Source organism: Ixodes scapularis, unplaced genomic scaffold (assembly GCF_016920785.2).
Source record: "Ixodes scapularis isolate PalLabHiFi unplaced genomic scaffold, ASM1692078v2 PGA_scaffold1__304_contigs__length_218370807, whole genome shotgun sequence".
Lineage (NCBI taxonomy): Eukaryota > Metazoa > Arthropoda > Arachnida > Ixodida > Ixodidae > Ixodes > Ixodes scapularis.
The window spans coordinates 89,560,780-89,572,331 of NW_024609846.1; the positions used below are offsets into that span (position 1 = coordinate 89,560,780).

Here is an 11,552-nt window from a genome sequence, read left to right on the forward strand (position 1 = left end):
CTAGTGCACACCTTTCTGATCCAAAACTGACTTCGAGACCCAGTAGGTTTCAAAGCCGGTTTCAAATAAGAAAACCAACGCAAAAGTCAACTTCGAAACCTGGGATGTTTTGAAGTGATTTTTGGCATTAGTTCCCAAAAAGATATGTCATCAGTTTGGTGGCCGGGAGCTAAAAGCATTTCATGCTTAAAATCATACTCATCAGTGCGGCCTTTATTATTCTCTGACTGAATCAATTCTGCTTTTATATGCAGGAGGGAACCATTTGGCTTTTCGAAGGCTTTACTGTGGTCATGGCGGCCTACTGGCTTTTCGGCTTCGCCCATGGCCAGAAGACGTACAATACGAGCTGCCTTCTTGAGAGGCTTTGTCTTATTCTAATCTACTCACAGCTACGGCCAGGTGCAATCAAGGTGATTAATACAATCAAGAAAACACCTGTAGCCTGATTGCTGATCACATAGTGCAATCGCCAAAGTCTGTGAAACTCCTGCCAGGATTGTTCCGATTTTCGAAATCATTAAAGGCTTTGTTTGTTTTTCTTGAGATGGCAGCTGCAAGTTGTGTGGCTCACATACCCAAGTATGCTTCAATTCATGACCAGCTTTATTTGTTTATATTCATCACATTTCTCTAGTCCTCCGTGTTGTTTCCTAGTCATCAAACTATTGGGCACCTGTATGGAGTAGTTACATTTTGTTTTTACGTTTTTATCAAAACGGTTTGTGTCACCCTGTCTGGAATTCATCACCCTTACTACGAAATGTCAAATTAATCTCACGTTGAGATACTTTTTAAAAGTGGAGATGACCGGCATTAAATGTTGTGTTTCTTTATCACTCCTGTTCATACTTTGTATATTACTTCAGTCAAAAGACACCACCAGTGTTCAATATGCCCCGTCCGAGCACAAGCTTTTCAGCCTGGATAAGGTGAGCGTGAGTGAGCACGTACTAAGCAGTACCGAAGGTAATGAGCGTGCACTGCTGCATTTTCAAAGTTTCATAAATGCTCTTTTTTAGAAAAAAATAAAAGCCAGGCATTGTTGTGGTATATTCATAACATTGTGGCTTTCTTGAAGAATGCGGGCATTCTGAAGGTGTTGCCGAAGGCTTGCCAGGGTGACAGCGCGGTCGAAGGCGACAAGTGCGAGCTAGTACACGCTCTATCGCAAGCTCTTGTTCTGCGAAAGCGCTTCTCAAAGTCGCTCTTGCATGCCTGTAGCCTTTGCTGCCCTACAGTGGTAATGGTAAGCAACTCCAGCTGACACAAGAAATCATCCCATCGCTGCCACACTCCGTTTCCCTTTAAAGGGCTGGTGAACCGAAATTTGGATTTCAGAAAACGATGCAGAAGCCGTAGGCGGGACGCTACAATCCCTAAAACACTACTCGTAGTCACAAGGCGATATCTCAAATGGACGGCCGTATTTTTGGAGAAAGAGGTTGAGATTGAACGAGACCGATGAGGTGCGTGACGTCGAGATATCTCGTTTTCTCCTCTCTCTGCTTCGCCCTTTCAAGGCGGCGAGGTGGAGGAGACGCGAGGTCGTTCCCTTTCCTTCTCGGAGAAACAAGACAAACAAATCTGTCAAATGCGCCTCCTATTTTTAAAAATAAGGTCATCCATTCGAAATATCGCTGTATGAGTGATGTTTTGGTGTTTGTAGCATCTTGTTACACGCTTTTGCCGCCCTGTTTTATGGAATCCAGATTTCGGTTCAACATCCCTTTAAGTGCAAGTGAAACTGAAATGCCAAGAATGAGCACGTTGTCCTGAACGACAGTTGCACTGCACAAGCGCGCATGCTTAGCAACATTCAAAGCATGGAGCTTGCTCTTAAAGCCTCTGCATCATGCTTCCTGTTGCAGCTTGTGGTACCGAAGCAAGCTTTTGGGCAGACACTTTTTTATAAGCAGAAACTTCACCTGGCACCGCAGAGCTCCGACCGGTACTCGGAGTACTTAGTTGCGGTACTTTAGATAAAACAGAAGGGCAACAGGTGAAGTAGAAACTTCACCTGCACCGCAGTGCTCCGACCAGTACTCGAAGTATTTAGTTGCGGTATTTTAGATAAAACAGAAGGGCATTGAGCAGTGCAAACTACGATTATCGTCAGGTAAGAAGTATTCAGTTGCAGTAATTGTTTTGCTTTACATACAAAAAGGCTGGAGCATGCTTAAATGCTGGGCTAGCCCAATTGCTACCAGGGGCCCTATGCTACACGACGGGACCAAGCGGAATCAAGGGACCGGGAGCCATCCAGCGACCTGGATGCAAAGATGGGTTCAGCTTCCACGGGATTGGTGCCACCTGGATCTTGTCCCAAAGGGCCAGCAGCAGCTGGATAGCCTCGCATTGCGATGCGGGGATGGGGATGCCGAGCGAGCTCGGGGCATGCCGCCCACTCAGTGTGAGGGCCAGGTGCTCCCACTGACTGGCTAGGTGCATGTTGACGAGTTCCTGGAAGGTGTTGTTTACACTTAGCCGCCGGAGCTTGGCGTTCGACGCGTATGGCGGCACCCCCAGTGCCAGCTAGTACCCCTTGCGAATAATCACGTCCATCTTGCCCTTACCTCTCGACAGCAGGTTGAGATACGGATTTGCGCAGGCGATGTGGCTCACGACGAGTGGTTGGGTCAGCCGGATCAGGTCCGACTCCTCGAGCCCGTGTCTGTGACTCGTTATCCTTCTCACCATGCGCATGACTTGCGTGGTTGTCTTGACGAGTCGGTCGACCGTGTACTTAGGTCCGCCGTCCCGCTGGAGGTGAAGGCCCCAGGATCCGAACCCGCTTCACCACCGGCACGGGGGTACCATCCTTTAACGTGAGGCGGATGTCCGCCTTCTTCTTCTTCGGGAATTGGCTTGCCCGCGCGGAGGAGCAACAGCTGAGACTTATCGGGGGCGCGCTGGAGGTTGCCGGCCTCGAGGTAGTTCTGCACCGTCTCAATGACTTCTTCGAGGAAGTCTTGCCTCCCGCTGTCCGATCCCGACGTAGCCCAAATCGTCAGGTCGTCCACATAGAGCGGCATAGAGTGTATGCTTCATCCGGGGAATCCGTTCCAGTAGAGGAGGCGGCTTGCACATCGCCAGGTAACAAGGTGGGTGACAGGACCGAGCCTTGCCGATTGCCCTTGCTCGGTACCGGGATGGTGCTTGTGTGGATGGACTCGATTCCGATGGTGGCCATCCAGTTGCTCAGGAAGTCCCGCACATAATCATACATCCAGGGCCCGCACCCAGTTGAGGCCAAGTTCTCGAACACCAGCGTGTGACTGACGTTGTCAAAGGCGCCCTTTGTATCCAGGGCCAGGACCGCCCGCGTTGTCGTACAGGAGATTCTGTCAAGGATATCCTCCTTGATCTGAATCAGGACATTCTGCGTGGAGGTGTGACCAGAACCCGAAAATGGTGTTCATGGTGGCATTGAGTTCAATACAGGATGGTCCCCTCAAATATCGCTGTAAACAGCTCATCAGGGCATGGGCATTTAAAAAACTGAAATGGAGTGTCCAGGTCTGTGACGCTCGGCGGTATACCTGATAACCTCTATTTCTTTTGGATCCTTTTCAAGGGAGTATATTTTCCACTTCGGGGCACTTTTCACTGCAGGAACTGTTTCACCCTCACTTTCTTTTTTGCTTTCACAGCACTCATTTGATGTTAATGTGGAAGGGAATTGGCCGGACTGCACTCTTCGTTCCTACGTAAAATGTGCTGGCGTCCAATACCTGCCACAAAAAGGGTACTTAAGATTCCAAAAATAACTAAGAGTGTGTAAACATATGATGCCAGCATTTCTTTTTTTTATTTCCAATGAGCAACATTATAATGCCAAAACTCTCCCTAAATGCACACTGCATTTCACAGCGCGCTAAACTCTGCCGGAAAAATCGGCGCCTGCACGCAAAGGGGCGTCGTTTCCTCAGCAGTGTATTTTACCTTGTGAAATTTTAAGGCGCTCCTTTCTTTTGCAGCTAGAACATCCTTAAAAATACTAAAAATGCGTTCGCCACGGACGACCGAGTCTTCCGCTGGCAAACGCTGTCGTTTGCGTACGATACGCCTTGAAATGTTCACCCCATGGTCGATCAGGCGCCGATTTTTCCGGTTGCTTTCCCATACCTTGAGCCACCCAGAAACACCGCGCGCCCCCGTAGATAAAAAAAAAAAAAAAAGAATGGAACGGCATCGAGTGTTTTGTTTACTTACCGACTTTGTGCGTGGACCGCGCCACGTTGCGCTGCCTGATGCACCTGCGTTTTGGAACTAATTCAGTTGACAGTTCCCTCCGAAGATGAAGCCACTGAAGCCACGGCGGTAATCGGACTGGTAGGCTGCTCCCTTTCGAGCGGGCGGAAGAAGACTACGAAGAATTCGGCAGCGAACGGGCGGAAACTCGATTACGTACAGCTTCAGTAGTCGACGCTTTGTTTTCTCGATTGCGTTCGCGGCGTTCACCGTGGACTCGCGCACTCGGCCGTAGCCGAACGGCCGAACCAGCTGGACGGCTGCCAGCGCGCGTACCGACAGCGTCGCCATAGCAACCACGCCGCGAGTGTGGTTGCCAGACAGAATTCACACGATTTTTTTTTCTCGTCACTCACGTTGAGTTACTAGAAGTTAGGCGCGTATCATTATAATACATTATGCTGTAAGAAGTTATTAAGGGATATGTGTACCTACCTAAGACAAATGCAGAAAAAATATTATTGAAAAATAAAATTGGCGTAATCTTTTCATATCTTGATTAAGACTAGCGTGGTCACTGGGCTAACCGATGCGCGAAATAGGAGGGCATATATACCGCTCGGGACACTTGTTCGTTTGTATAAGTAGGATGTATGCACTATTTGTTGTGTATTGTGCAATTGATCAGTGCTTGTGTGCCCGTGTGTATGTACAGTGTTGTGTGTATGTCCATGTCGTAAGTGAATGTAACCGCGCGGTGGGCAGCAAAAAAAAACTGCTGTTTTTTTTTTTCAAATGTTGATCACTTTTTTTTTTCGTCGCTAGATGGGGGTTGTCGCCGCCCAATTTGAAAAGCGTGGTGGTTGGTGATCTATAACTATTAGAGGGCTGGATGCCATTAGTCCATCCGTCATGTTGATCGCTCGGATCGCTCCGAGTTTTTCGGTTCCGCTGGTAGCTGTGTCGTCGTGTTATGCTGCCTGATTGCAACAAAAGGAGGTTAGGCGGCTTCCCCAGCGCGTGTTCTAGGTGCTGAATGCCGCTGTTCACGCACAAACGTTCATGAGTGGATAACGCACGTAACAGAGGTGAGCACAGGCAATAGTTAATCGAGAGCCACACGGAGCGCGAGTGCGATACCTCCTAGCCGCTGTCACAGAGGGTGTCGGAGCGATTCGTTGTCAACTTGTCGTCCACGGCTAGTGGGCGTTTTGTTCAATAAAGCCAGCCTGTCAGTGTTTTGTAAAGCTATCCCTTCTTTATAAGCGCTTCTGATGCGATGAAAATGCGACCGGCATTGAGCAGGCCGAGCGAGACTTCGGCGACAGTCTCGGCTGTTCAGTCTCCAGCGGTTTCGGCCTTACTCGTATTATTTGCGGTGTTGGCGCTTGGACATAGAGATGTTTGGAAAGTTTTTTGCGCCTACAGATGACACCAAACGAGCGTGCGAGCCGTATGCTCTTGCTCCGGCGAGAAGCCGCGTACGGCTCGCCAGGCTCGTATCGCCTGTCGCATACTGGCCGCCATATTGTTTTTAGGGTGTTAGCAGTTAACACGATTTTCACCACCTCCGGCGGCTAACACCCTTACACGAATAAAGGCGTTAGCCAGAGGACGAGCCATTTACACGAATAAGGGTGTAAAAATTTTAAGTGTGTAGGTGTATCAATGCACTCAGCTTAGTAAATCGCCACGCTAGCCACGCACCCCGATCAGCTTGTGCTTGAATCGGATAAGATTGGATATTTCAGGCTTTGTGTTTTGGAAGAGCCTAAACAAGACGTCTCTCATATATTGATTAAACTTAAGCTAGTCTCAGTAATGTTTTAATTAAGTGCTAGGATATTGATTTCCTGAGCCAAGGAAAGCTAACAGCTTCGGTTAAAACCGCAACGGAAACGTTCAAAATCGAATCACACGTAAAAGAAAAAGAAAATGAACATCTCGACCTAGATGTGCAGAACGCTGGTTTTGTTGTTAACAACGTGGTTGTTGGCGGGTGGTGGGCAACGCCGTGACGCTATTGACGCTATCGTGGTGATTGGCGCCAGTGATGCTCGGCCGTACTACACAGTAAAAGTTTTTACACCTTTAAGGGTGTAAACGGGGTGTTGTAGCAACTTACACCCTCGGCTACACCATTTTAACACCCTAAAACTAGGAATACAACCTCATAATTTTACTGAAAAAGGTGCTGTTTCGTGTTACACCCTACATTTAGTGAAGAATGTGAGAAGGGTGTAGAAGGGGGGTGCTAAATAAATAATGTGAAATGGTTTTGGAAAGCTTATATATGGCTCTGTACATAATGTACAGGTAAGATTTCTGCTTGAAAAGCAACAGTTGTTAGCAGTCTAGTTTCTTATAATGTCAGTTGTAATTTATGCAAATAGCTGATAATAAAGTGCCTCTTCTGCATACAATATTTATGTTTGCAAACCAAATTGTATATATGAGTTCATATTTAATTTTCTTACAAATCACTCCATGCTCAGAAATCGGAAAGTAGGGTGAAATGCTCAATACTAGCATTTTTTACAAATATTTATTGATGGAAGTGTACAGTAAAAAAGTCAGTTAGTCTCAAGTTCATATCTGGCAACATGAAATCAAAATATTGTGAAAATATTTGACAAATATTCATGACAAGCTGCTAGAACCTGTCTCATGACCATGTCAACCCGAGTAAAATATTCATATGAGAATATGGTGACATGCACAAAAACTCATCCACATAAAGAGGCAAATCCCAAAATAAAACAGTCCTAGACATCCCATAAAAAATGGCCTATGGTCGTCTATGGGAAATTCAATGGGAGGCTATCACCCCCTTTAGCTTTGCATGGTCGGCCTTAAAAATTTATAGATACAGCTACAGCCAGCTATAGAAAAGTTTAGGGCCCTGTGTCTAAAGTCTCAGGGCTATGCTTCAATAACAACAACAACAATAATAATAATAATAATAATAATAATCAATCAATCAATCAATCAATCAATGTTTTTATTCGTGCCCGGGAACAACCTTGCGGTCTTGGTACAGGTGCACTGTGTTAACATGTAAGGCAGAACAGGGTATAAAGCAATAGTACGGACAACACAAACAACGGACAAGCCCTAGAAAAATACACTTAAAAATTATAAAAAGTAAACACAAAGTCACAACACACGATAAGCTTAATGGTACTACCGCCAACACCAATTGCTAGAAAGAAAGAAAAAAAAATGCATTCAAAGTGGGGAATTTCGGCGTGAACGCCGCAAGTTAGTGCATACAGTTCAAATTTAAGTGATGGCCTTTAACGTTTTTACAAACTGCAGCGTGTTATTGTTAAATATGTCGAGTGTTTCAGAAAAAGAAGAATTATAAGTATGCCCAAGTCTGGACACAGGATCGTGGAGGTTGAGTAGACGCCTGTTGCAGAAGGACGCATTTTGCCTTGTTGTTTTTAGAGGAATTTTTAAGAGTACTCTTGACGTCAATACCGTGCAATCAGTGACGGCGTGGACAAGTTTGTATAAAAATAAGATATCGGCAAGTTCTCTCCTACGAAGCAGGGTAGGTAGTGCCACGCTACGCTGAACAGGGACAGGGACATCAGTAGTGGTGGGCACAATGCGCGCTGAGCAACGATGTCTATAGATGGAAAGAAACTTGTTCTGAACCCGTTCTATTTTCGAGGAATTAGTGGCACAAATTCCATTCCATACAACAGAAGCGTATTCAAGCTGTGGTCGACACAATGCACTGTAGAGTATAAGAAATGTGCAGGGGTTAATAAACTCTTTAGTGATGCGGCACGCACTCCCGAGCGTGCGTAGAGCTGCGTTCACGATGTGATCCACATGACTGGAGAAGATTAAGGTGCTGTCAAACACTACGCCAAGATCTTTGATTCTGTTCATACGTTCCAAAAGGTCTGTCTGAATAACATATGGGAATACAATGTTATGTGTCTTACGAGTGTACGACACGACTTTCGTTTTAGAGCTATTTATCTTTAGGTCATTCCCCCGGCACCATTCTTCAAAAGCATCAACATCTCTCTGTAGCAAAACACAGTCTCGGTCTTCTCGTACCTCCATAAACATCTTAATATCATCTGCGTACTGAAGAAATGAAGAGTGACGAATCACAGTCGAAACATCATTAACAAAAACTGAAAACAGAAGAGGTCCGAGAACGGAGCCCTGAGGCACACCCGTTGTCGCCTCATAAGTAGCAGAAAACTTATTATTCGAGCTAACAAAGCACTTCCGGTCACTCAAATAACTTTCGAGCAATGAAAGCAATGAGTTGTGAATATCTAGCTTTGACAGTTTAGCCAGTAACATTTCATGATTAACAATGTCAAACGCTTTACTCAAGTCAAAGTAAATCACATCAAGCTGGCCTCTGTTAGCGACGGCGTGAGCAGCGGTTGACATAAAACAGGCGAGATTAGTTGTGGTCGAGCGACCCGCCATAAATCCATGTTGGTTAGGGATAAGATAACGCTTGAGATTGAATGACAATATTTTGTGTAGTGCCACTTCGAGGAGCTTCGAAAATGTGCAAAGAAGAGATATAGGTCTGTAGTTCGACACATTTGTTTTTGGACCGGACTTATGCACAGGTACAACAAGTGCCGTTTTCCACATGGCGGGAAAGACCTCATTCTTTAGGCAGTTGTTAAAAATCTGTACTAGAACAGGAATAAATATGGCACTGTATGCCTTCAAGAGGACTGACGGAATACCATCATGGCCAGAAGACAATGATGGTTTCATTTTTTTTACACACTCATGCAGTAGCTCCTCGTCAAAGAGTGCAATACAGGATGCATTCCCAGAGACAGCTGGCGCGGCAGTAGTTGAAGGGATTGGATGATGCTTAAAAACAGACTGGAAGTGGCGTGCAAAGATTTCACAAACATCTGTCGTCGAGTTTCCCTGTGAGTCCAGCAGGGTGATCTCTCCTCTACCTTTTTTCTGGGACCGAGAGCGAACATACTTCCAGAATTCTTTGGGATTTTTAGTTAGCTGCAACTCGACGGAATCAGTGTACGCCTGACGATCACGTTTAAAAACTTCCTTGCAGAGAGACCTAAAGTGCCCAAATTCTGATTTTAATTCGGGGGTATCGTTCTTTTTAAACTTTCGATGAGCGCGCAATTTCTTATTCATTAAAGTACGTAATTCGTGCGAGAACCAGAAGGGAAACTTTGAGCCTGATGTTTTACGAAGCGGGATGAATTGATCCATTCCTTCTCGGACGATTCGAGTGAAATCGCGAACCTGTTGATCAACGTCAGAACACAGGATAATTGAGGACCAGTCGTAATTGGAGAAATGATCGTACAAACTAACATAATCTCCAGCGCAAAAATTGTGTCTATTCCCTTCAGGATGTTTCCGTGAACAACGTCTCATGCCCTGTCGGACAGGTATACTAATCTCCAAAGGGGGGTGATATCCGTCGGGGGGAACCAAGCCTGACGCACCCTCAGTTACATCTATGCAGTCAAGATCCGAGAAGCAAAGATCAAGCATGTTGCCCTGGGTGTTCGGGATACAGTTATATTGTCTTAAGTTCGTAAATGATGCGAAATTAAGCAAAAGATGAGATTTTTGAATAATATAGTGTAACGCTTTTATTTAAGCGTGTCCTTTGCCCCAATCTGTTCCCCGCTTGTCCCCAACGTGACGTCTTCCTCTTCTTACAACCGTCACACTATTCCCCCTCCAAAAAGAAAACTACTTTTCAGTCTCATTTTAGGTAGAGCTGCCCTCGTAGCGAGCGAGGCGGTTCCTGTGTACCACAAACATGCGAGAACGGATCTTGTGTCTCACACGGTACACCACGTCGTTAAGACGCGCGACAACAGTGTATGGCCCTTGCCAGTTCCTTTGAAGTTTCGGTGAAAGTCCTCGTTTTCGTAGCGGGTTATAGAGCCATACTCTGTCACCCGGTTCAAAAACCTCTTGCGTGCTGTGCTCGTCATAGCGTGCCTTCATGCGCTGAAAGCCGGTAGACAAGCGGCTTTTGACGAAGTCGTGGGTCTGTTCAAGACGTGCCATCAGGTCATTAATGTACGGCTCTGGTTGAGAGGGGCGGTCTGGCGGTCTTGAGAAGGCGAGATCGCAGGGCATACGAATTTCCCGCCCAAAGAGAATCATAGCAGGTGTATAGACGATTGCAAGCTGGGCGACTGGCCGCCGCCATGTCTCTGCTCGAGCAGGCACGCCCGTGCGATTACGAGCTTGCCAAAGCTACGTTCACCCGCGCGTTGCACGCGCTTGCACGCATGGGGCACCACTTGTGGCGCCATGCTTGCAATTGTCTATACCCGGTGACTTCATGGACCGCTGTTCGGTAGGAGTAGAGAAACAAAGGAACACAGTCGTCCCAATTGTTATGGTGGCTATTAACAAACATAGCCAAATGCTGCAGTATGGTGCGATTAAAGCGCTCCACGAGTCCATTGGACTGAGGATGCAGTGGCGTCGTTCTTGTCTTGGTTATGTTAAATTGTTGACAAACCTCTTTAAATACTTGGGACTCAAAGTTCCGCCCTTGGTCGGAATGCAGTGCCAAGGGTGCGCCGTATCGGGATATCCAGTGAGTCACCAGAGCATCCGCCACAACAGGGGCAGTCTGATCAGGAATGGCGATGGCTTCTGGCCATTTCGAAAAGTAGTCCACAATGACGAGAAGATACCTGTTTCCAGTTTTTGATCGTGGTAATGGACCTATAGAACATCGATGGCGATACGTTCAAATGGTGCTCCACTGATGCACTCTTGCAAAGGCGCGTGCGCTTTCTTGTGTGGACCCTTACGCGAGGCGCACATGTCGCATTGCCGGCACCATAATCTAACGTCATTATGGCACTGCAACCAGTAGAAGCGCTCGCGTATCTTCCGAAGGGTGCGATTGAAGCCAAAATGGCCTCCTTCAGGACTGCTGTGAAGCTGTCTGAAAATCTGGGCGCGAAACTCGGGTGGTGCCACTAGCTGCCACACGACTCGGTCACCAGTAGGTGACTCCCAGCGACGATAAAGAAGTCCGTTGCGCAATTCCAGCGTGTCCCACTGGGCCCAGTAGCTTAAGACGTCTGGAGAAAGATGAGATATCTCGGTACGTGGCGGTCGGCGACCGCTTCGCTTCCATTGGACACATAGGCCGACAGCAGGGTCGCGCAACTGGGCCTCTTGGATCTCTTCAGGTGACCACATGTTGTTAGAGATGGCTACCTGGCAGAACATGTCTGTTCGGGTCGAATTACGGCGGATCATGCTCAAGCACTGTCGACAGGAGCCCTCACTGCATGGTCGTCTGGAGAGGGCGTCAGCGTTGCTGTGATGTGATCCGGCTCGAT

The 11,552-nt window shown here is 46.9% G+C and overlaps 1 protein-coding gene across 1 annotated transcript in view; it reads right to left on the bottom strand.

Annotated features, from left to right (window-relative positions):
• The window catches only part of LOC120836842 (neprilysin-2-like), a 141,329-nt gene extending 130,272 nt beyond the window's left edge, over positions 1-11,057 (bottom strand). Inside the window, exon 1 of the mRNA XM_042290266.1 lies at positions 11,053-11,057. Within this exon, the coding sequence (XP_042146200.1) occupies positions 11,053-11,057 (5 nt within the window). The remainder of the gene's footprint in view (positions 1-11,052) is intronic.
• Positions 11,058-11,552: the final 495 nt, after the last annotated feature.